The sequence below is a fragment of the Panthera pardus genome, unplaced genomic scaffold (assembly GCF_024362965.1).
Source record: "Panthera pardus isolate Hobbes unplaced genomic scaffold, ASM2436296v1 HiC_scaffold_24, whole genome shotgun sequence".
NCBI lineage: Eukaryota > Metazoa > Chordata > Mammalia > Carnivora > Felidae > Panthera > Panthera pardus.
In genome coordinates this window covers 29694035-29719501 of record NW_026526810.1, presented here as the reverse complement: position 1 = coordinate 29719501, position 25467 = coordinate 29694035, and the positions used below count along the sequence as shown (strand labels likewise).

General features: G+C 51.0%; 1 protein-coding gene and 1 long non-coding RNA gene across 2 annotated transcripts in view; one reads left to right on the top strand and one right to left on the bottom strand.

The window, feature by feature from the left end:
• The window catches only part of ITGA11 (integrin subunit alpha 11), a 123819-nt gene extending 105033 nt beyond the window's left edge, over window positions 1–18786 (bottom strand). Inside the window, exon 1 of the mRNA XM_053888919.1 lies at window positions 18642–18786. Within this exon, the coding sequence (XP_053744894.1) occupies window positions 18642–18693 (52 nt within the window). The 5' untranslated portion in view covers window positions 18694–18786. The remainder of the gene's footprint in view (window positions 1–18641) is intronic.
• On the top strand, window positions 17107–24282 carry LOC109262787 (uncharacterized). Its single transcript, XR_002077950.2, has 3 exons — window positions 17107–17602; window positions 21090–21202; window positions 22285–24282. It is a non-coding gene; the product is annotated as an uncharacterized LOC109262787 (long non-coding RNA).
• The last annotated feature ends 1185 nt before the right edge of the window (window positions 24283–25467 follow it).

The window sequence follows — 25467 nt, the reverse complement described above, 5'->3', positions numbered from 1 at the left end:
AGTTCCACAAGGAAGGGGACCAGACCGGAATGTGTACGATCTTCCCTTTCTGTGATGTCATGGTGGTGGCTTGCTTTTAATTGACCACAGTGGGAGGATTTACACCACGGTATTTGGCAAATGCTACAAACAGCGACTCTACCCACCTCATCCCAAGAGCCAGAACGGGTTGTTAAACATTTACCAGCACTCCACTGGAAGGGACTGTATCTGTCTGTCTCCCTACCTTATCCTCAGCATCTGGAACAATGCCTCGCACACAATAAGTACTCAATACGCATTTGTTAAAAGAGATTGGAGAAAAAAAAAAAGAATAACAAGCACCAGGCCCCCAAGAGTCTCATACACTAACCTGCCGACAAAGAGTAGAAGGGGAAAGTTACACTCGGAGCCTCAGAGGGGGAGAGAACTTCAGAGTCCTGAATTTGGCTTCAGAAGCCCTGGTTCTAACCCCAGCATAGCTTTTTAACATGTTTTACAACTTGGATGGGTTTCTTGCTCTTCCTGACTCTGTTTTCTTATCGGTAAAAGGCACACGCTGGACTGGATGTTCTGAGTCCCTGTGTAGGATTTCATGAAGCCCATCGATGTACACTGTTCCCATCTTACCCCCTCGAGCCCCCCAGTCACTGCACTACACTGCACAACTGCAAAGAGTGCTGTTTACACCGTAGTCGTTTGACTTATGCAGTGCACAGTCTTTATAGCTGTACGTGGCAGCCCTGCCCACCCAGATCCCGGCCACGGTCCCTTTCAAAGGAAGCTGAATTGGACAGTGAGTTCCTCCCTTTCCTGACATACTAACCAGCTCAAAGAGCTCAGACAGTTTGGTTTTGGTTTTTGAGTTCCTAAGATTATTTCCCGCTTGTCATGGGCGTGTGGAGCAAGAGCCCTGTGCATCCAGGCTAAGCCCCAGTCCGGGGAGTGTTTGGGTAAAGTAAGAGCAAGACAAGGCTTAGGATATGCAATTTGTGGCAGAGCTTTCCCTCGGAGGACAGGAAGCAGCGCAGTGAGGACCCGGAGAATTGCTGTGCCTGTCTGCCCCTGGTCTTTGAATACAAACTAAAAAAAGGAATTGTGGGGGGCCCTTCCCTTCCAAGCCTGCAGGGCCCGCCCTACAGTGGATACACCCGCAACCCATCTGAAAAGTTCTCTGGCTGCATAGAGCTTAACATAGACCCAATAGAACCCAAGCGAAGCTGGATGCTATTGGCTGGGCTTGATGGGGGTGGAGGACATTAGGGAGTGGAAGTGAGTTGGTTCCCTGAAGGTTATGCAGAAGCCCTTTGGGTTTTCATATATATCACTTCCTCATGGTTTCAAAACTATCACAAATGTCTATTGTCACGTTTAGGTCTTTAGAAGAGTCAAGGGCTCATGACTCCGCCTGCCTTTGCTGGAAAACAAAGGCCTGCCTTGTGAGGTGGTGAGCTCTCTGTCACTGGAGGGATGCAAGCCGAGGATAGCCACTCATCTGGGATATTCGGGCTTCACGTTTCCTATCAGGCAGATGTTTGGCACTAAGGCCTTTTAAGAGGCCCCTGAGGCTTAGAACTGCTCACGGACCTGTGGATGAGGAAGGGCCAACCATCCTCTAGATGAAGTTGTTCTAAAGTAGAGTCTCTGTTGTCAACTTTCTCATGGTACGTGTGGCCTTTATAGTCAAAGTTGGCTTCTAATTCCAGACCTATTCACAGATGCATGGGAGCATCGCCCTCAAAGAGCTTTTAGGATCATGGAGGCCAAACACTTACTTTAGAACTGACTGAATGGAAGTCTTAAGAGGATACATGGGTCACTCAAGTTCAGTATTGAAGCCTGAACTTGACCCAGAGGTCATCGTCTGCAGCCCAGGCTTTTTCACTACCGTAGACTCAGAGGAGTAGTGAGAGATGTAATCCAACCCCAGGCTTTGGTTTCCACATCTAGAACACTCAGGGTCGGTTCAGGTTGGTCCATTTGGGCCAAGTCATGGCTGGTTTCAAGCAGCCGCTCCTAAAAAATCAATAAGGAGTGGCGTAGGTCTAATAGTCTATCAGCCGTGAACTCCTCTGTGTGAATTAGGTTGCAGTTGGTTTACTGCCCAGCAGGTTGAGCAGAGCCAGGGTTGGAAGAAGAGGGGGTGCTGGCTGGTGTGAACTGCCTGGGGCAGTGTTGAAACCTTAAGCAAGGTGTATGTTGGCACTGGGCAGGATGGTGTGGTGCTCCGTGGAGGAGGGAAGAGTAAGAGAGAAGCAAACGGACAGTGCCTAGTGCCCACTGTCCAAGGGGCCAGGCAGCCTTGTGGAGAGTAGAAGTGCTGCTGATAAGACAGAGAAGCCCACAGAAATATCACCATCACTTCAGCAGTGGTCCAGGAGGGCTTCCTGGAAGAGGAGGTCTTTCTGGGGCTGCTAGAGCCTGGGGAAGCAAGTTCCTCTCCATTTTCACCTACATCCATTAAGGACACTGATTATGGAAAGGATTGGGGTTTCTTCTCCTTTCATGGGGAGCCAAAGGTTCATTTGGGCTGTCCTCCCTGTGGTTCCTTGCTCCCCCACCACGTCCCTCCCCTGCCCCCACCAACTCCAGACCAGCCCCATGCTCAGCAAAGCTTTGATCCGGGCTCCGGTTCCCCATAAAACTCTCTTCACCTGCCTAAGCAGGGCACCCTGGGCAGACCCCTCTTCCTTGGCCCACCCCCATCAGCAGTGGGGGCCAGTCCAGCGGGGCCACTGCCAAGTCAAGCAGCCCTGCAGGAACCCTGGGCTGGGCTGAGCACAAGAGAAAACGGCCACTCCTGTGCCTGGACACCTGCCAGCTTTTCTAGACTCCTCCTCGAGACTGCCACGGGGTGCTGGCCCTTGAAGAGGCCTTGACCAAACCTCCAAGGAGAGAGAGCCAGGGCAAATCACATCCCAGATGAATGGAGTCTGGGTCAGTCTCATACCTGACCCACTTCAGTTCTGGATGAGTAGGGACGGGGGTATCTGTCCTTCCTGAGAGCTGCATAGTATAATCCAGGGTCCCCCATGGCATTGTGGGCGAAAAAAGTTTAGGTGGGTCAGGAGGGAACATTAAAACTTGACTACTCATGTGTTTATTTAATGGGTATTAAAAAATTACAAGCAAATAAAAACTTAAGTTTCATAGCAATTATGGCTTAGGATTAGGGTAAATTTAAAAAATTAAATTGATTTAAAGTCAATTTAAGGAAAATTATTAAGTGAAAATAGTGTATTACACAGCTATGGCCAAAGTGCAGTACATAAAAAGCAAGGACGGGGCGCCTGGGTGGCTCAGTCAGTTGAGCGTCCGACTTTAGCTCAGGTCAAACCCACGGTTTGTGTGTTTAAGCCCCACATTTGGCTCTGTGCTGACAGCTCAGAGCCTGGAGCCTGCTTCAGATTCCGGGTCTCCCTCTCTCTCTGTTCCTCCTCTGCTTGCACTCTGTCTCTGTCTCTCTCTCAAAAATACATAAACAATTCAAAATTTTTTTTAAAAAAAAGCGGGGAGGAAGTGGGTTTTCAGGTGATCAAACCTGGATTTGGACTCTGGTTCTCTTGTTCAGTGGCGGTTGTGTGACCTTGGGCAAGTCCCATAGTCTCTAGGGACTACAGTCACTGGAGTCAGACTGCCTGGGTTCAAATCCCAGGTTGACTTTATCACCTGGGTGATCTTGGGTAAGTTCCTTCACATCTACATGCCTCAGTGTCTCATCTCTAAAATGGGGGACTAGCACCCCTCTTACAGGATTATTGAGAAGACAAGCAATTAGAACAAAGCCCGATTCCTGGAAGCCCTCTATGAATGTTATCAAGCATTACTATTGCTAAATGTAATAAATTAACATTTATTCGGCTCCCTGTCCCCACTGGACATTTTGCAGTGATCAGCATCATCTCTAATTTTTCCTACTAATCCCACATGGTGGGCATCATCATTTCCATTATATATCCTAGAGAGAGAGGAAGTGACTTGTCCAAAATCACACACTTAGTAAGTGTCAGTGCCGGTATTCAAAGCCCAAGTCACAGCAACGTGCCGCTCATATGAACCTCGCTGGGCTCAGACTCAGCCTCTCCACCTGTATGACGGGTTTCACGTCATCTCCCAAGTCCCCAGGGCCGGTTCTGGTCCAGTGGCACCCAGGGATTAGACCGTAACCTGGGATCTACCGTTTGGTCCCTGCCATCTTCTCCGGGCACCGCCAGCTCCTTCCTCCGTACTAAATGACATGGTCACATCCTGCGGTACATGGGTGATGTCCGAATCACCACCCTTTTGTGGGAAACCGAGCATTTTAAACTTGTGCTCTCCCCGCCTTGTTTCCTGGGAAGTCCCATTATATACATCAGTTGGCACTGTGTAAAAACAAGGCCTTTCTCACGTCTCCTCACGTTCTGAGTCATAGTCATAACACCGAACAGCACGGGGCCAGCTGGGCCGGCCTGGGCTGTCTGCTGTGAACTGATGTGCCCCTTTCAAGGCCCTCCTCCCCTCAAGAGCCCCTCTTCCACCTCAGCAGCCCTCCTTGTCCTGCCCACCTGCAGCTGCCTGTTGCCTCTCCTCGTCTGGAAAGAAAGCCTTTAATCTAAAAACAAATGGCCTTGGGAGTGTCAGGGCTGAGCACATGCCCACCCAGGGGCCTGGCCTGTTGAGAAAGGTGACTGGAACCAGGGCGATACTAACCTCAGTGGGGATTAGTTAATGGGATTTCAGGAGGTTGCAGACTTGAGTGAGTTTTCATTGATCGATTCATTCATTCCACAACCATTTACTGCTTGTCTCCCCCGGCCAGGCACTGCTCTGGACCCTGGGAGACAGAAGTAAACACAACATACACGAATCCTTGCTCTCCTGATCACATTCTGTTGGAGGAGACAACAGACAAGGTGAAAAAATAAACAAGCAACGATGCTAAATAATGAGAGATGCCTCAGAGAGACGGAAGCAGGGGAGGGTGTTTATTTCTGTGCGTGTACGCAGGGGGAGGTTGACATTTTCGTCGGGGGAGCCATCAAATGCCTCCGTGAGAGGGTGATGTTGGAGGAAAGGCCTGAAGTAAGTGAGAGAAACTCTTTGGTGAGGAGCCCCCCAGGCAGAAGGAACCGCAAGTTCGAAGCCCGAGATGCTCATTGTGGGGAAGAACCTTCCAGAAACTGCGAGGGTGGAGCAGAAGGAGCAAGTCGGGGAGGAGTCAGGATGAGGTCAGAAAGGCAGGGGAAGCTAGATCAAACGGGAGGGACATGACATGATCTGACCTACATTCGAGCAGCATCCCTCTGGCTATGAGGGGGGTTGAGCCTCAAGGGGCCAGGGCAGAGGCAGGGGGACCAGTTAGGTGGCTCTTACCGCCAGCCACGGGAGCCTTTCTGGGTCCCCCCCAAAGTGGCCCCCAGACAACTGCCTGCCTCCTGGCCCTGGTCCTCCAGGCTGAGTGAGTGGAGATGGGAAGGCCGAGGGCACGGGGGCTTTCAGAGCACCGATGACGTGGGCCCAGTGGGCAGGCTGGGGTGTGGTGGGGAGAGCTAGTTTTAAGATGAGCAGAAGGCAGGCAGAGCCACACGGAAGAGAGAGAAAAGAGCAGGGACCATCTTGGCGACACTTCGGACACATTCGGGACAATCGGCAGGGCCTCTCACTGAGGCTGCCAGTGTCTCTGCCCCTGGCTGGCCTCACCGTCAGCAGCAAGCACATTCCACAGCTGATGTTTGGCTTGTGGTCTGGCCTGGCCCTCTCCTTGGCTTCTTCTGCTCTGAAAGGCTTTTAAAATCAAAATCTGGGTTCTCTTTAAGTTTGGGGCATGAATCACTGCTTCTGGGCCTGGGCAGGGGCTGGAGGCCGGGAGGCCCCATCCGCGGGTGCTTCCTCTCACTTAGGCCTGCGTGCGTTGTGTCACTAAGCACGTTTGTGTGACAGGCTCCCAGTCAAAGCACTCGGAGTCGGACTCGCCTCCAAGCTCCCGGCCAACATTTCCAATTGCCTGAGGGCCCCCTCCACCAGCCCCGAGAGCCCCGCAAAGTCGGCATGTCTAGAACGGACTCGACCTCCCCTCCTCCGACCTCCTCCTCCGCACAAGCCAGTGGTGTTGCCGCTTGGCCTCCCTGACACCTCTCCTCCCCAGATGACCAGGCCCCGCTCCATTCTGTCCCTACAGCCTCGTTCTTCTCCTTTCATCTTGCCACCTCTCCACCAGGCTCTGGTGGCCCCTGGGTCACTCCACGTCCGTCTTACCTCATTCCACCTGGTCTCAGTTGTCCTGTCGCATTCACCCGCCTCCGTCCCCCAGAACTTCTCAAAACACAGATTCAAACACGCCGCCACCCTCCCTCAGAAACCTCCAATGGCTCCCCATCTGCTAAATCCAATGTCTTAGCTGGCATTCAGATCCCCTCTCAGTGCCTCGGCCCTGAAGGTGTTCCCTTCTCTCAGTTCCCCATGGCACACCCTCCAATATCCCGCTGACCAACATCACGCCCTTTGCCCAGATACACTCTCTATCCCTCCTGCATTTGCGATCTCTTTCCCAACTCTCAAATCCCAGAGTATTTTCTCTGTGTCACTTCCTCCCTTATATTACAGTTATGTATACAAAGGCCCTGTCTCTCCCACTAAACCATAAACTCATCGGAGGACAGGATGTATCTCTTATCTTTTACCCACTAGAGCACCGAGCACAGGGCCCGGCTCACACAGGTCCCTGTGTTAGGACCCCCTGGGGGTACACTTGCAGAGAAATGGAAGACATTATCTTGCCCTTAAATACCTTTCTGTTTAGGAGCGCCTGGGTGGCTCAGTTGGTTAAGCATCCGACTTCGGCTCCGGTCAGGATCTCGCGGTCTGTGAGTTGGAGCCCCACGTCGGGCTCTGTGCTGACAGCTCAGAGCCTGGAGCCCGATTCAGATTCTGTGTCTCCCCCTCTCTCCGCCCATCCCCTGCTCATGCTCTGTCTCTCTCTGTCTCTCAGTAATAAATAAACGTTAAAAAAATTTTTTTCTGTTTACTCGGACAGTTCTTACATATTTAATACATATTAATCAAGCATCTACTGTGGCGCTTGGTGAGAGCTAGGGACACCGGGACTGGTAGGAGATGTGGTCTCTGCTCTTAGTTCGGTGGAGGAAGATGTGCAACCAATTACAATACTGTGTGGTCGGTAAAGTGCAGGGTGTCTTGAGATCATACAGGTCTCCAAGGTCTCGTTGAGGGGCTAAGGTGAGGCTTCCAGGAGGAACTGGAGCCCAAGTGGAGACCTGAAGAATAAGTAGGAGGCAGCCAGGAAAAAGGAGGAGGCAGAATGGGATCTAAGGAACAACATGAGTGAAGGCCAGAGTGAGCTGGTGTGCCTGGAAAACTAAGCTCGGTCTGGTGGGGGCCCTCTGGGAGGGTGTGGGTGCTGGTGCATGTGGTGCTGCTCCGGGTGGGTCCTGAGCACAGGCCAGGGCCAGCTATTCAGGGTCTGGTTAGCTCTGCCAACCTGATGGCAATAGGGAGCCACTGAAGGTTTTAAGCAGGGGAGTGGCGACACTACTTTGTATTTTAGCTTTACCTTGGCTGCTATTGAAAACGGTCTGATGGAATGGGGGTCAGGGAGACAATGACACCTGAGTTGGGCTGGGGCCTCAGGGAGGTCCCAGAGCCCTCCTGCTCTGTCCCCAGATCTCCCTTCCTGACGGAGCATCCCTTTCCCACCCCACAAGGCTTTGCTTGGCCTGTGCCCCATCCTGAGTTGGGCGCTTCCTTCACTCGAACACTGACAACAGTTTCAGCAGGCCCCAGAATCAGAGGGTTGGAATGATGCTAGGGGGCTTCGTCTAACCCCTGCTGGACACCTCCCATCCCGCCCCCAACCCCTGTGCCTCTCCATCTGTCTGTTGGCAGTTCTGACCAGGATCCTCAGCAGATCAGTGTCCTCCAAAGCCCCTCTTTGGCTTTTCTGGGTTTCCTGCTTGGGGCCCAGTGCCCAATAGCTCATGGCTTTGTAGGAGACACAGAGAGGGTCTCCAACGATCAACTCCCCACGTGCCAACTCCCACCCCCAAATTCCACCTTGTGCTCAGCCTTTCAAACTTTGACTCCAAGCTGGGTTTCCAGCCCGGCCTGGCTATGAATCCTGCGCCAGCTCAGGCTGGGGTGGGGGTGGGCGTGGGTGTGGACCGGAGGAACTGGGGCTCAGGAGAACTGGTGAAATCTTGGCTTCACCACTGGCTGTTGTGTGACCCTGGGTAAGTCATTCCCTTCCCGGACGGTGCTTTCTCTTCTGCTTCACTGGGGACCAGGCTTAGAGTTCATCAGTGATGCTCAGCCATGGCTGTCTGTTGGAATGACGGGGGAGTTTTAAAAAACGTGATGCTGGGCTCTAACAGAGAGTGATGATGTGTTCTGGGGTGGGGCCTGGGCAAAGGTTCTGTTTTATGCAGGCCGCCATCCCCTTGCTCATCCAGGATGAAGGACGCTGGATTTGCTGATCGTCTGCAATATTCCATGACAGACCAAGATGGGTGGGGCAGAGTGCGCAAAAAGCCCGAGGAGTGTCCCCTCGTAAAGTATCGGCCCGCAGGACCACAGCAGTACAAGTACCTGCAGCTGCAGAAAGGCCAGAAGATTCAAGTTTTGGCCTCATGCATTCAGCAAGGTGGCTACTCCAGAGCCTAGCGCCAAGTGCTTGGAAGGTCCCCCCCCCCCCCCCCCCCGCCAAAGGTTCTCAAAGTGGTCTTGGGCCAGTAGTAGCTGGAGAGGGAAGCATCTTTTGATTTCCACAGCTTCAAATGCATCCCGCAGGCCTCACTCCGCCTTTAGAACTGCTCCATGGGACACCCCAGCATCGTGGGCACCGGCACCCTACAGTCTGTATGTGATCTGCGCCTTCCTGCTCCCACCATGTCCCTCGAGGAAGAGGCTGTGCCTTATCTAATTTGAAATCCCCAGAATCTGGAGGTGTAGTGGGTGCTCAGTACACGTGAGTCAAACGGACAAGCCACTCAGTTTCTTCATTTGTAAAGTGGGATCATGGTGCCTCCCTGCCAAAGTACAGGCCTGTGGGGAGAACCACGTGAGCAGGCTGGCTTCATGGGTGTGCGACCTGAGCAGCTGCTCAGGGCCCTACACTCAGAAGGGCCCACACTTGATTTAATGCTCTGTGGTGGCCATCCTGGAATTCTTAATCTTTTTAAACGAGGAGCCCTGCGTTTTCATTTTGTACTGGGTTTTGCAGATGATGTGGCTGGCCTTGCACGTGTGGAAAATGGTGTGAATAAACCCAGAGAAGAGCCCTGCCTACAAATTATTTGTGGAACTTTATGATTGCCACAAGTTACTGGATCTGAGAGGCTATTAACTCCAGGGAAAGACCAGTTCTGGTAGAGGAAGAAGAAATGGGCGCTGCTTTGTGACCTTTCTGGTAGGAGGAGGGGGCAGTGGTCTGGGGCAGTGGCCTGGGGATGGCCAGGCTAAGAGAGAACTGTGGGGGCCAGGGAATACCGGAGGTCTATAGAGAACGATTTCAATGATCTTATCCCACCTGCCTGCCACAGATGTAGAATTTCTACCATTAGAACTTCATTCCTTTGACCGAAGCATTGCTTGCTCCTTAAATTAGGTGTAGCAAATTAGATTCCTAACCTCATCTTTGGCCAGAGAACCTGCCTCTGAGTTCCCATGTGATCTTGGGAAAACCGTTAAGAGCCTCAGTTTCTCCATCTACCTAATGGACATACTAGCCATGGCAGGGCCTCTAAGCCTCACTTGGCCCCTCCTCATTGATAGAATGAACATATGGAAATGCTCATCCGATCTGCACCCACTCGCTCATTTTGGCTTTTTTTCCCCATGGCCTTCCTGAGGCACAGCCCTCCCAATCTGCAAAGACATAGGCCTAGGAAATCTGCAGGGTCAGGATTTCTGATAGCCTGGCCCAGCTGGGTGATGCTCTGGAGGAAGAAAACTATCAACCCCAGCTGCAGAGGCAGGAACCCCTTCTCTGTGTCATCCTGTTTGGAATCCTGGAGTATGTTGCTATAGCAACTTGCCTAACTCACCCCACATGCCACGTGGAAAAGCCTCTGTCTGCTCTAGTGCATCACCCAAGCCACAGATGGGATTCTTCTAACTTACAGGATGGGGCCTCCGTCATCCACAAGGGCCGGAAGAGTGGGCCAAGTGGCTGGACCACGTGAAGGCAGGTCCCCAGCCTCAAATATTTAGTCTGCTGGTTGGCCTCTGCACCTGACATTTTACCATCAGCCCCTTGTCCCTTGAGCTCAAGGTACAGTCCAATTAAAATGCAAACCCCTTCAGGTAGGACACATGAAATTGTCATCACACATTAGTGCCCTTCAGCCTGAATTAAATCATTAGGTCTGGGGCTCAGAGCAGGTTTTGATTAGGGGAATAGGAGAAGAGAACTGCTCAGCCCGGACCCCGAGAAGGGACTGGAGAGGGAGTCTGGGGGCGGGTGGCGTGGTCCAGAGCACTGGGAACTTGGGGGCAGCGGGTAGAGAGCCTCTCTCGGCCCTGAGCTGTGAGGCAAGGGAGGGAGAGCTATGCTTACATTCTGAGGCACCATGTGAGCGTCGCTTCTCATCAGGCCGGCACCTTGACTGAGAAGCCGGTGTCTGGCTGAGTCTGAAGAAGGGAGTGGCCACTCCTGGGCTGGTGCCCTTGTTGCGGATGGCCATTTGAGTGCTGATCTCATTTTCCCTGAAGACAGCTCCTTCAGCAGGAGCACCTTACTCATCTATCTATGCTCTCCGGGCCCAGTTCCCAAAGAAATATCATGAATGGATTAAGGAGGAGCCATGGCTTGGGCGTCAAACAATCCTGATGCGACCTCTTACTCTATCAGCATGACCTTGGATGAACCAACACGCTCCTCGCGTGTATTCTGGTGACTGCAGTCGTGACTTCGTGAGGCAGCAGCAGGGCCTAAGTGAGATGTGAGAACGTGCTCAACACAGCGGACGGCATCAATCAAATGACGCACGGTGGGAAGGGGATACCTGCTGCTGTTAACCGACGGCTGACTGGGTGCCAGATGCTGCTCGAAGCACTTGATATGAGTGAGTCACGTACAGATCATCGGACATTTAGCACGCACCAGCCTGTGATGTTGTTTTTCTCCCCATTACACAGACGAGGAAAAATGAGGCCCAGAGGGGCTTCTCCAGGGTCAGCCGAGGAGAAAAGATTTGAACCCAGGCAGTTGGACTCCCAGGCCACGCACATGGTGATCACTGCTGCTGTTCAGGAAGCACGTGGGTGAACAACGAAATGAGGGACAGAGGCAGGGAGGCAATGTGACCACCCTGGCTTTTCCCTCCAGGTGGGATTTTATTTACGTTGGGACTCAGGTCATAAAAACATGAAGGGTATGAAAGCCATTCCATGGAATGGAATGTTTTGGAAAGCTTATTTAATTGGGGTTTACAAGATGACCAACTCCAGCCTCTTGCCTCCCCTTCTCCCCACACTGGTAACAAACTTCTGGGCTTTCAGCTAAGAATTTGTCCGGCTGGGATTTACATGATGGGGGTTGGACCCCCACCTGGACCACAGCTCCCTCTAGCAAGCACTCCACACTGAGGGCATGTGGGTTCGGAGTCAGCTGGAGGCCACCGTATACCTCAACATAATAAAGGCCACATATGACAAATCCACAGCCAACGTCACACTCAGTAGTGAAAAGCTTTTCCTCTGAAATTAGGAACAACACAAGGCTGCCCAACCTTGCCGCATAGTATCCAAAATCCTAGCTACAGTCACCAGACAAGAAAAAGAAATAAAAGGCATCTCAACTGATAAAGAAGGAACACTGCCACTATTTGCAAATAACATGATATATATAGAAAATCCTAAAGGCTCCACCAAAAAGCTATTAGAATTAATAAATGAATTCATTAAAATTGCAGGATGTAAAATTATTAGACAGAAATCTGTTGCATTTTTATACACTAATAATGAGCTAGCAGAAAGAGAAATCAAGAAAATCCTATTTGCAATTGTATCAAAAAGAAGAAAATACCTGGGAATAAATTAAACCAAGGAGGTAAAAGACCTGTACTCTGAAAACTGTAAGGTATTGATGAAAGAGATTGACGATGAACCAATAAGTGGAAGGATACAGCATATTCATGGACTGGAAGAATTAGGTGTTAAAATGTCCACACTACCCAAAGCAATGTAGAGATTCAATGTAATCTCCATCAAAATACCAACAGCATTTTCCACAAAACTAGAATAATCCCCAAATTTGTATGGAACCACAAAAGATCTGAATAGCCAAAGCAATCTTGAGAGAGAAGAACGAAGCTGGAGGTATCCCAATCCTGGATTCCAAACTATACTACAAGCTGTAGTAATCAAAACAGTATGGCACTGGCACAAAGATAGACACATAGATCAGCGGGACCAAGCAGAGAGCCCAGAAATAAACCCACGTGTATATGGTCAATTAATCTATAACAAAGGACAGAAGAACATACAATGGGAAAAGACAGTTTCTTCAATAAGTGGTGTTGGGAAAACTAGACAGCTACATGGTAGGAAAGGAAGGAAGGAAGGAAGGAAGGAAGGAAGGAAGGAAGGAAGGAAAGGGGGGGAGGAAGGGAGGAAAAAAGGAAGGAAAGAAGGAAGGAAGGAATGGGAAGGAGAGAGGAGGAAGGGAGGAAGGGAGGAAGGAAGGGAGGGAGGGAGGAAGGGAGGAAGGAGGGGCGGGAGGGAGGGAGGGAGGGAGGAAGGAAGGAAGGAAGGAAGGGGAGGGAGGAAGGAAAGGGAGGGAGGAAGGAAGGGAGGAAAAGAGAAGGAAAGAAGGAAGGACGGAATGGGAAGGGGAGGAAGGAAGAATAGAAGGAAGGGAGGGAGGAAGGGAGGGAGGAAGGGAGGAAAAAAGGAAGGAAAGAAGGAAGGAAGGAATGGGAAGGGGAGGGGAGGAAGGAAGAATAGAAGGGAAGGAGGAAGGGAGGGAGGAAGGAAGAATAGAAGGGAGGGAGGAAGGGAGGAAGGAAGGGATGGAGGAAGGAAGGGAGGAAGGAAGGAAAGAAAGGAAGGGAGGGAGGGAGGAAGGAAGGGAGGAAAAGAGAAGGAAAGAAGGAAGGAAGGAACAGGAGAGGGGAGGGGAGGAAGGAAGAAAGAAGGGAGGAAGGAAGGAAGGAAGGAAGGAAGTGCACCCCTTTCTTACACCATATAAAAAAATAAACTCAAAATGGATTAAAGCCCTAAATGTGATACCTGAAGCCATAAAACCCCTAAAAGAAAACATAGGCAGTAAACTCCTAGACATGGGTCTTAGCAATATTTGGGAGGGTCTGTCTCCCGAGGCAAGGACAACAAAAGCAAAAATAAACAATTGGGACTACATCAGACTAAAAGCTTTTGCACAGCAAAGTAAACCATCACCAAAATGAAAAAATCCACATCTGCTAAATGGGAGAAAATATTTGCAAATGATGTATCTGATAAGTAGTTAATACCCCCCAAAATATAAGAATATACCCCCCAGAATACACCCCCCAGAATATAAGCAATCTGATTTTATTTTATTTTTTAATTTTTTTTTTAATGTTTATTTATTTTTGAGACAGAGAGAGACAGAGCATGAACGGGGGAGGGTCAGAGAGAGGGAGACACAGAATCGGAAACAGGCTCCAGGCTCTGAGCTGTCAGCACAGAGCCCGACGCGGAGCTCGAACTCACAGACCGCGAGATCGTGACCTGAGCCGAAGTCGGACGCTTAACTGACTGAGCCACCCAGGTGCCCCCCAAAAAAAGCAATCTGACTTTAAAACGGGTAGAGAAACTGAATAGACACCTTTTCCAAAGAAGACATACAGATGGCCGATGGGCACATGAAAATATGCTCAATATCACTCATCATTAGTGAAATACAAATCAATACCACAACGAAGTATCATCTCGCACCTGTCAGAATGGCTATCATCACAAAGACAAGAAAAAACAAATGTTGGTGAGGATGTGGAGAAAAGAGAACCCATGTGCTATTGGTGGGAATGTAAATTGGTGCAGCCACTGTGGAAAACAGTATGGCAATTCCTCAAAAAATTAAAAATAGAACTATTTTAATAGTTCTGAACGACCCAGTAATTCCACTATTGGGTATTTACTCCCCCAAAATGAAAACACTAATTCAAAAAGATATATGCCCTCCGTTGTTCATTGCAGCACTATTTACAATAGCTAAGATATGGGAGCAACCTAAGTGTCCATTGATAGACGAATGGATAAAGAAGATGTACTTTGTGTACACAATGGGACATTACTCAACCACAAAAGATAATGAAATCTTGCCAATCACAACAACATGGGTAACACCCAGAGGGTACGGCACTAAGTGAAATAAGTCAGAAAGAGACATATACCATGTGATTTCATTTACACGCGGAATCTGAAAAACAAAGCAAATGAACAAACAGAACAAGACAAATAGACTCATCAATACAGGGAATAACCTGGGCTGCCAGAGGTGAAAGGGATTAAGAGCCACAAACTTCCAGTTATTAAATAAAAAAGTCCTGGAGATGAAAATCACAGCCTGGGGAATCTAGTCAGTAATATTGTAATCGCTTTCTGTGGTGGCAGGTTGCAACCACTCATCACGGTGTGCATTTCATAAGACGTATAAATGTTGAATCACTGTGTTGTAACCTGAAACGAATACAATACTGGATATCGGTTGTACTTCTATTTAAAAAACAAAACAAAAAAAAAAAACCTACTATAAAAAAAACACAAAGAACTAAAGAGGCAAGCCAGCTCAGACCACAGTTTTGTCCTAAGCAAGGAGGAGCAAGGATGGAAGGGAAGTTGCCTGCTGCTGAAGGAAGCTTCCCCTACAGGAGGGGAGAGAAAGAGCTTCGGGGAGGTCAAAATCAAGGTGAGTCGCTGTCTGAGTTCTGTAGGGGCCCACAGCCCTGTGTGGGTGGGCGGGGACAAGGAGAACAGCAAGGAGATAGACATCCCATCTCTGGGGGGCCACGGTGGGATAGACACTGGCCACAGTGAATAACGAGAAAGAAGGTGACACTCCACTGCTCTTTTCAGGGGCCCCGAGACCCGCGTGTGGAAGGGTCCAGAAGCTCCTCAGCTGAGAGGCTTGGCTGACAAGCCCCACGGCTGGAGAGCCGGGCTTGGATCTTTTTAGTCTTTGCACACCCATGGTGCCTAGTACTGTGTTTTGTTTTTTTTTTCCAGACCAGGATTTTCTGCTGAATAAGAACCGCCCCCCACCCCCAGCTCCCACAGGGACACACAAGGGCCATGCTGCATGGTATGGTTCTTCTCCATGCCACAAAATACCACAAGACACTCACACTAAGATCGCATTGACTTCATGACAGCCTCAACCGAAATAAATAAATAAATAAATAAATAAACAAACAAACAAACAAATAAAATCCCTCAATTCCCATCATGATCAAGACTTCGGGCCAGGTCTTTAGGAGAGGGGCTGGGAAAGTTTGGGTCTATTTGGGGCCTTGACATGTATGTCTTCTCCTGCACCCTCGCACGTAGCACTTCCTTTAGACCTCTCCTATGGACTTGAGTTTGACAGCTACAACTCGGTGCATCCTTCCATCCCTTACTGTACGGTCGGTACCTTCAGTCCTAAGCTGCTGCTGCTGGAGAAGAAAGACAACCTCCCTGAATGCTTAATATGTGCTGGAACTTTCCAAGCACTGTATTTACACTTACTCATTTAATCTTTGGATAATTCTGTAAATTCTCTTATTATCATCCCCATTTTGCAGATGAGAAAGCTGAGGCACAGAACCATTTGGTAATTTGCAAAGAGCACAGAGTCCTAACTGGCAGAGGCCAGACCCAGTCCAGGGAGTGAGACCTCCAGGCTTTCACCCCCACGCTGTGTCTGATCTCCCTGTGTGCCTTTATGGAGCACCGCAGACAATAGGTGCTCAGTAAAGATTGAGTTTTAAAGAATCATTACTCATGAACCCTTATTACAGATGTGTTATGATAGAAACTTCTGATCAAGGGATCTGTTTTATCTGGATGTCAGCTACAAAAGTCTTTGGGTTTCTCTATTTCCTATTCCTTCGAAGCTTCCATCCTTCCTTCCCTCCATCCTCCCTTCCTCTTCCCTTCTTCCCTCCTTCTTTTATTTCCTTCCTCCCTTCCTTCCTTCCTCTTTCCCTCCTTCTCTCTCTTTATTCCTTTTTTCTTCCTTTCTAGTTTTGCCCACCCATCACCCTGCCCAACTTACAGCAGAAGCTCTGGCAAGATAGAAGCTCCAAACTCATAATGGCTCCCACGTGCATTCACTCCCAACTTGGCCTGTGACAGGTTCCCGGCTCAGCCAAGCTGTGCCGTCACCATCCGGCAAGCTTCCTGGTAATCCTCACATTGAACCCATGTGATGCACCACTGGGAGACTGACATCAATCTTGCTCTGGAGCCAGGGGGATGGAGCTACTGACCCCCCCAACCCCCCCCCAACCTTTCCAATTTGGGTCCAAAATAGAGTCACCTTTGTGGTTTAAAATATCCTTTTTTTTCTCTCTTTAATTAGTCCCAGGAAATAACACTCTAACTTATAAACAACCCTACTTTGAGGCCTCTCCACACCCTTTCAAGGCTCTCCTCCCCTCAGGAAGCCTCCTTTGCTAATCAAGTGGAACTGAACTTCTCTTGTGTGACCCATAGTCCTTAGCTTTTCTGTGCTGTTCACTCCCTAATCCCTCTATTCAGCTTCCTCTGGCCTTGCCTTATTCCCAGCTCCAGGCAGGACCCAGACTGCACACATACTTGGTCCCCACGCCCAGTTTCTTGCAAGCAGATGTCGTCGTTCCAACACTGATTGATATGTTTAATGAATCCCATATTTTAAGAACCCAAACTGACCATACATAACTTAAGGGTGGTTTTTCTCCATTTAAAGGGAATTCTGAGTCACAAATCCTGTCCCTGTCCTTCACCCCACTCCCCTAGCGCCACCCCCCCACCCCCACCATTCCTGCTTGAGTAAACGACATTAACAACCATGGCTTCTGCCCTGCTGTGCACCAAGCCCTGTGTTAAGGACTTTTCCGACAGTGCCTCACTTAATTATCTGGAGTACTTTATGAACTCAGTCTGAATTTCTATCTCCGTTCCACAAAGAAGGAAACCTGTTGGAGAGATTGCATATTGTGGCCAAGATTGTACAGCTAGTGGGCAGCAGAGCCAGGATGGAAGCGCTCTGATTCCAAAGACTTCATTCTTAGCTTTCCGAGGTCCAGACTTTCTCCATCTCAGGTCCGGTGGGAAGGTTCCTCCTATCTGGAGCCACACAGGGCTCCCTTTTCCTAAGACTGGATCTCCCCGTGATTTGAAGACAGTTCCTGGAGTTACCTTCCCTCCTGTCTAAAAGACCTAGAGTGGACTTCACCTCCCCCTGCAGCTGGTTTCTAGATGTATGCTGGCCTGGTGGCCTGATGCCCTCCCCAACACTCCTTTCCCCCAACAACTGAAAGCGGCAATGTTTGCTTCGTGGCTCTAGGATCTGGACTGAAATCCATGGCCAGAAACTCTTTCAACTACAGGCCCTTCCAGAGTCTCCGCTAGAGACCGATGGGGGGTGCACTTGTTTCCGCGGTACCCTGGGACCGCGGTGAGTGAGCCCGGGCTGGGGGGTCGCCACCGGCGCTCCCTGTCTGCTCCTTCCCTGCTGCCCCCGCGTCCGACCCCAGCACCGCTCCAGCCCCAGCCTGACCCATGCGGAAGGGGAGGCGAGGCCGGGCGGCCAGTCCCCGCGGCGGGCTCTGGTCCCCGCCGGGACACTCCGCTGCGCAAAGGAGAGGCCCCGAAAGCGGTCGCCGCCGGTAGAACGGCGCCGCTGGCCGCCACCCCGGGTCGGGCCGGGTCGCCGGGGGTGAAGCCCGGGCCGGGTGGCCCCAGTGCGGAGAGCCCAGGGCCCGCTTCTGGCTGCCGGCAGTGCGCCCGGCCGGCCCGGGGTCCTCGCCGCGCCCCGACACCTGGATTGCATTAGGCGGGCGGCGCGCGCCTCGGCGACGGCGGCTTCCCCCGATTATTGAATAACTGCATAATTTCGAGCGCCGGTTGCCCCGTCCCTACCCCGCGTGTCAGGTAAGGTTTCTGGGGCCCTGGACTGCGAAGCTGCGCCCGTCGCCTTCGGCCCGGCCGGCGACCGCTCGCCCCCGCCTAGGGGCCGCTGCCCTGGGGCTTCGTCCGACCGCGGCCGGAGGGACTCTGGGCAGCGCTCGGCGCCCAGGTCCCCCCAGCTCTCCCGGGCCGCCGCGCCCGGCTCCCCAAACTTCAGGCGCCTCCCTCCGCAGGCAGGAGGGCTCCCGAGGCGGCGCTTGCTCCGCGCGTCCGGACCCCTCCCAGCCCGGGCCACGAGCCCTCCGCGCTCCCGGGACGCCCGAGTCTCCCCGGCGGGGCGCCGGGACGTAGCCAGCGTGTCCGGCGGGGCCGCCAGCCCGCCGCGCTCCTCGACTCGAGCCTTTTCAATCTTCCCCAACTCCTCCCCGCACACCCAAACTCCCGGCCCCGAGTCGCCCCGGCGCCCTCTTTTGCGGAGTTTGGCCGCTAGACTGCTGCCGCTTCTCGGGGGACCCGCGTCCCCCCAGCAGCCAAGCTCCGACCCTCCGAGGGGCTCCCACCGGCACGCGGAGGCAAGGGGGACGTACCTGGCCACAGGCTGAGCGTCCAGGCCACCAGGAGGCCCCTGGGCAGGTCCATGGCGCGCGGCGGCGGCGGCGGCTGGGGCCAGGTGAGGGGCGGCGGGGCGGCGGGGCGGCGAGCCCGAGCGGCAGCCTCCTCGCGGGCGCCCGGAGCCTGCACTGCGAGCCGCGCGCCCGGCTCCCTGACAGCCGCCGCTCCTGCAGAGGAAGTGGGAGGGCTCGGGCGGCGGGGAGGGGCGCGCGGACACGCTCGCGCCGGGCGCGGGGCCAGTCTCGGCCCCTCTGCCACCTGGGCACGCGGCGTGCCGCTCCCCCCCCCCCCACCACGCCCTCTCCGCACCCCCCGCGCCCCTACTCCTCCTCTGCCGGGGAGAACCCCCCCCCCGCCCCCCGCCTCCGAGAACCGGTGCGGCGCCTCCCTCCACACCCCGCCACCAAATGCCAAATCTCTGCAGCAAAAGTGGTTTGTATTCCCGTTTCCCAGAGGGTTCACAAAGCTCGGAGGGGTATCTCAGGTGGCCCGAAGACATTGGCCACGACTGAGGTCTCCCTTGGCCCAGGGGAGCGGATGTCCCTCAAACGTCAATTCGGAGACGTCCCTCCTGCCTGCCCTCTTAGGGAGCTTGGAATGCAAAGGCCCCGGTGCTGCTTCTGACCCCGGAATGAATGCGGATCCCTGCTCCACCTCCACTCTGTCCGCCCCTCCTACCTGAGGCACCCCAACGCAGCCAGGAGGATCCTGTGCCTACTTTCACAGCAGTGAAGCTGTTCTTTGGAACGCAGCCACCTTCCTTCCCAGCAGTTCAAAACCCCTGACAATTAAATTCAACGCACATTTGTTGCACAAACTTTAAATCAGGCCCTGGACCAGAACCAGGGAGTGTAGAGGCTGGCCTGCCCAGCAGGGGAGAATTGAGGCAGAGGATGGGATGGCATAAGTGGTGAAAGTGAGAGCACGGACCCCACATCACTTTCTCAGGAAAGCCTTCCTTCACCCCCACCCCAGCCCCCGTCCTCACCAGGTAGGCTCCCCAGGTACATGATCTCTCTCCCTCTCTTTTCTTCATTATACTTAGGTAAGTTAGTGTAATCATTTGATTAACTTTTCTGCCCTTGTCCAGACTGAAAACCCCATTCAGGTAGAAATCTCTGGTTCACAACTGAGCACTCAGCCCTCAGCACCCAGTACCGGTAACACAGTAAGTGGGTGGGTGGACGGATGAATAGTTGAATGAGCACAGGTGATGTGTGGGTGCCCAGAGGAATTTTCTCTCTGGGAAGGATTGGAAGGGCTTCCCAGTGGAGTTGGCATTCAGGCTGGATCCTGGAGGATTGAAGTGGGTTTTGAGAAGGCCCAGGTTCACGTGAGTTTAGTAATAGGTGTTGTGCCTGCCTCCCCAACACTGCTCTCTTCTTGCTAGATACCCTGGTTTTATTTCAGTAACCTCACCTCCCTCACTTAGCCACAGACATTGGGGAAAGCTCATTCCAGCCCCACAGGGTGTATGTGTGTGTGTGTAGGGGGAGGTATGTGGTTTAGGCTGAAATGAATCAGTGTATTGCCACCCCCTGACCATAGTTTAAGAAAGGGAAACATGACCAAGGAAGGCTTTCTGGGAAACAAGCTTTCTTACTCTTCTAAAATGGCCCGTAGAGGGGCGCCTGGGTGGCGCAGTCGGTTAAGCGTCCGACTTCAGCCAGGTCACGATCTCGCGGTCTGTGAGTTCGAGCCCCGCGTCAGGCTCTGGGCTGATGGCTCAGAGCCTGGAGCCTGTTTCCGATTCTGTGTCTCCCTCTCTCTCTGCCCCTCCCCCGTTCATGCTCTGTCTCTCTCTGTCCCAAAAATAAATAAAAAACGTTGAAAAAAAATTTTTTTTTTAAAATGGCCCGTAGAAGGGAGGAAGGAAGGAAGGAACTCTTTTCTCCCTTCTCCTACTCCTACATCCCCTCCCAGGCTGAGACAAAGAATCATGTAGGCCCACAAGTGGAAGGGGTTGGGGTGGAGAAGGGAGATCTGTCTTGGGATGGCAGAATGGAGAACGCAAGTCCACGAGGGTCTTATTGAGCTTCTAGATCAAACCACCCCCTCAGCCTGTTCCCCTGAGGACTTTGCAGTTATATGACCAATGAGTCTGCTTTATTGTTTAAGTGGGTTTGAGTGAGGCTGCTTTGAACCTAGAGCACCCTAACCGGTAAGAGTTATCCAATGAGCTGCAAACCACCTCTTGCCTCACCCAGTTTCAGGCTTTCTCTGGTGGTTCTCAAACTCCAGGTATTTGGGGGTTGCTTGAAGCACTTGTGAAGACCAGACACTCTTTGCTGAAGGAGATCCCTTTGGTGGGCGTGCTGCTGAGGGTCTTCGTGTAACAATTCTTCTATTTTTCCCCTTCATTAGTTCCCATTGTCCTCATCAGGGGCATTGGAGTCCTGAATACGATATGTGTGCCTTTTCAGAATCTGGCAGCATGGGGAGGGGAAGAGATGTGCCCTCCCTCTTCAACATGCAGAACACAGAAGAGAAGCCCACGCTGGAGGCCCCAGGGGTGGAGCTGACAAGACACGACCTGGTATTTATTGATGTGATCATTGTTTATTATTTAATCATTTATTTAAATAATTTATTATTTGATGAGTATTACACATTTTATCTAAACCTTACAAGGCAGCAGCGTACGGGTGACAAATGCACAATGCAGATTCAATCTGGAAAAACTCAGAGACTCGGATAAAGGGCTTTATGGAAGCTGGGATTTGAGTTGAGCAATGGTAATGATACTACTAACCCTTTACATGTATGTAGCATATTTATTTTTCTTGAGATAATTCACATGCCATAAAGTTCACCAGCAACTTTAAGTTTCTCCACAAGGTTGTCATGACCCCCCAAAGAAACTCTGTAATCATTAGCAGCTACTACCCATTCCCTCACCCAAGTCCCCTGGAAACCACGGATCTACTTTCTGTCTGTACGGATTTGTCTATTCTGAACATTGGAATCAGACAAGAGATGGCCTTTTGTGTCTGGCTTCTATCACCTTGTATCCAAGGTTCATCCATATTGTAGCAAGGATCAGTATTTCATTCCTTTTTATTGCTAAATAACATTTCGCTGCATGGATATACCGCGTTTTGTTTATCTACTCATCAGGTGAGATATATTTGCTTGTTTCTACTTTTTGGCTATTATGAATGATGCTGCTATGAACACTTGCATACAAGTTTTTGTGTGAACGTATGTTTTCAATTCTCCTGGGTATATACCTAGGAGTGGAATTCTGAGTTGTGTGATAACTCTGTGGTTAATCATTTGAGAAACTAATAAACTGTTTCCACTATGGCGTTTACATTCCCACGAGCGATGTCTGAGGGGTGTCCACGGCGTTTTACCAATTTTCAAATCCCTTTCACAACTTCGATCTAATTTAATGTTCACAAGACTCCTGCGAGGAATTATAGTCATTTTTTTATAGATAAAAAGACTGTCCTGGTGAGGATTCTCTCACAAGTAACAGAAACTACACAAAGCAACTCACGCAGAAAAGGCAGTGTATGAGCTTATGTAGACAGGAAGTGCACAGATGATTGCTGCAGGTATGGCTGGATCAAGCGTCTCAAGTGAAACTCTTGTCTGTTTTCTGTCTTCTCTTAGTTTTACTTCACTCTGCAGTCCTTTCCTGAAGCAGACAAGATTTCTCTGCCTGCTAGGAAGATGTAGCCAGCAGACCCAAACTTACACTTTATAGATTCTAAACAGAAAGAGACAGCCTTCCCTACTTGATCCAGCAGAAAAGCCCAGGGCTTTGGTTCATGCCCACTCCAGAACCAATCAGCACCTGGAGAATATGGTACTATAATTGGCCCAGTCTCTGGCACACGCCCAGCCTTGAGGAGTTGGGAAGAGAAGGGTGTTATGACTGACAGCTGCAGCAAGATGGCATATCATAGGAGAAGAGTTCCCTAAAGGAAACAGATAAAGGGGGGTGACAAAGTATGCCAGGCAGAAAAATCCACAGTTGCCAAGTCCACTTGAGAAATCTAAACTCAAAGTAGCAAAGGATGCACCTGAGATCCCACAGCACCTGTGTGGCAGAACTGGGATTCGAATCCCAATGGACTCACAACTCATCACCACATCACAGCTGGATGGGGGAAGCAGGTGTTTTAGGTCAGGACTGCATGAACATAGTTAGCCCAGAGACGTCCTGTGGGTGGGATCTGCTGAGCCTTGATCTTGGTCCCAATGCCGAGGGTCATTGACTGGGATTCCTACCGGGATCAAGCCCTGTACACAGCCTATACCAAATCCAGGAAGTTATCTTCTTATTTCCATTTCTCAAGCCACAAGTATGTACAGTATTTCGCAGTAAAGATATCAAAGGGAAGGAGTATGGCCACAGTACAAACAGACACGCAGGATGGATGAGGAAACATCCTCTTGAAGAAAAACATCTCATTTGGAGACTACAAATTGCCTCAAAAGTCTGGAGGTAGCAGTCAACATCCTAGCTGAAAGGCCATTTCTGATGAGTGAAGCCCTTGACCATGGACCAGACAGGAAGAGTGACATCAGGAACAAACGTCACAGTGACAACAGTATGAAGAACAACTTGCCTTCAACTGAGTACTCAGTATGGACGAACTATAACTCCTGCATCATTTCCTTTAGCCTCCTGCGTGGCCCAGGGCATCGTCCAGGAACTTCTCCCTGGCCCTGGCTGGGCTGGGACGTCAGAGAGAAGTCATGAAGGTTAGGGTCTGCATGGAATGCACCAGGGTAAAGATGGGCTTACGGAGGGCTCTCTGGAGAGTCTCAAACAAAGACAAGGAGCAGAGAAAGGGATTCCCAACAGTGCACAGGGACCAGATGCGAGGGTGCCTTTGGGCCAAGGGACAGGAACTGAGCCATTTGATAAGCATATTCCTGTGAGTGTGTTTGGGCCAAACACAGGTACACACGCCCATGCAAACAGTCACATGCGTGCATGTGTGTCCGTGCCAACAATAAACACACTCTTCCCCTCCAGCACAATCCAAACCCATGTTGAGGAAGAGAAACATTTCTCCAAACACGCTTCAAATGTACCGATTACCCTATGCCTTTTGGGGATAGCATTTCCCATGATTTTTTAGAATACTGTTGGTTCCTCATCGTTCTTTCTCCCACTTTCAGGTGAAACCTAAGCATCCATGTCTCAAATGTCAGGGACAGAGCTCCCAAAGGACACCCTTTGGTTCGAAAAAAAGCCATAAAAAGCTTTGTTGTTGGCATCCTTTTCTTTACTTTGGGGGCAGATCAAATTCCAGCAGGTAAATCCTAGGGATTTTGCAGGGGGGTGAGGTTGGTTAAAAAAAGATAAGGGTGGAAATAATTTCGGCCCCATTGTGAGATATTTTTAATCAGCCTTCATTTGACAGGTAATGAGCTGTTTTTGAGTGAGATGGGGGAAGGGCAGGGAGGGCTGTATCCATATAAGTCAGGAGGACAGAAACCTGTGGCCTTTGACCAATTCAGGAAGGTTCTATGGAGGAGGGGTCAACAGCTCCCAGATCATCTTTCAGACACCCCCACCTGCTCCCCCCAAAATATTGTGTGCTTTCATGTGCAATGCTTGAGTTTCCATAAAGATGCTTCCTTTTTCCAGCCTTAGCCTTGGTGGATTCTGTTCACTGTGCTCACCGCGGAACCTTCTGCTCCCCCCAGCCCCGCCTACTGGGTCAAACCTGTGCTGTGCCTATCCTTCAAAGCCTGTGCAATGGGACTTACTCCTGCCTTCCTAATTGTGTTTCCTACCTCTCTCCAAAACAATCCATGTGGCCAAGACTAGAACACAACTAACAGGACCAACAACCATCACTGAACGTCACTGACCATGGGCGAGGTACTTTGCTGAGTGCCCTACACCATCTCATCTGATCCCTTGTCCTTTGGTGAGTCTTCTGTTCCCACGGAATGGCTAGCATTGCAGTCACTGTCAATACTCTAATAGATTCCCTTGGCCCTGGCCATTGCTGTGAATGCCATATTCTGAGGCTTCCATCTATGAGCTGGAAGGTGTTCTGTGTCCCCTGGAGCTCTGACAGCAGGCTGGGAATATTGGGGAATTAGTGGGCGCAGTCCCCAACCAATGACTGATGGGAGCTGGTGGACGAGTACAGCTCAGCTCCCATAGTCCTTACTATGGACTGAATCTTTGGTCCCCCTCCCCAAACTCACACGTTGAATCCTAATCCCTGAGATGATAGTGTTAGGATGTGGTGGGGGGGGGGGGGGTTGGAAGATGATTAGGTCATGAGCGTGGAGCCCTCATGAATGGAGTTACTGTGCTACAGCTAGGAGGTGCTGTCTATGGACCAGAAAGCAAGGCTCGTGAGACACCGAGTCTCCTGGCATCTTGATCTTGGAGTTCTCAGCCTCCAGAACTCTCAGAAATACATTTTTCTTGTTTATTGGCTACCCAGTCTATACTATTTTTGTTACAGCAGGCCAAACAGACTAAGATATCCCTCCTGAGGGACCACTCTGAGGCTTATTCTATATAGTGTCCCAGGGAGCCCTATTTGCCCACAATGGCCACCTGCTCGCTACTGTGTCCTATATTGGCTTCCTTCCCTTCTCTGTCTTATTCCCTTGACAGTGCTTCCTGGGATCACCTCCCCACTGCCCTCAATCCTGAATACTTGCACTTAAATTCTTGTATCAGGGTCTACATCCAGGGGAGCCCAACACAAAGCAGATGGTTTAGAGGAGTCAAGCACCTGGACCCAAGTTTTGTAGCTAGAAAGTAGCATAGTCAGCACTTGAACCCAGGGGATACAGGTGGGACACTGAAAG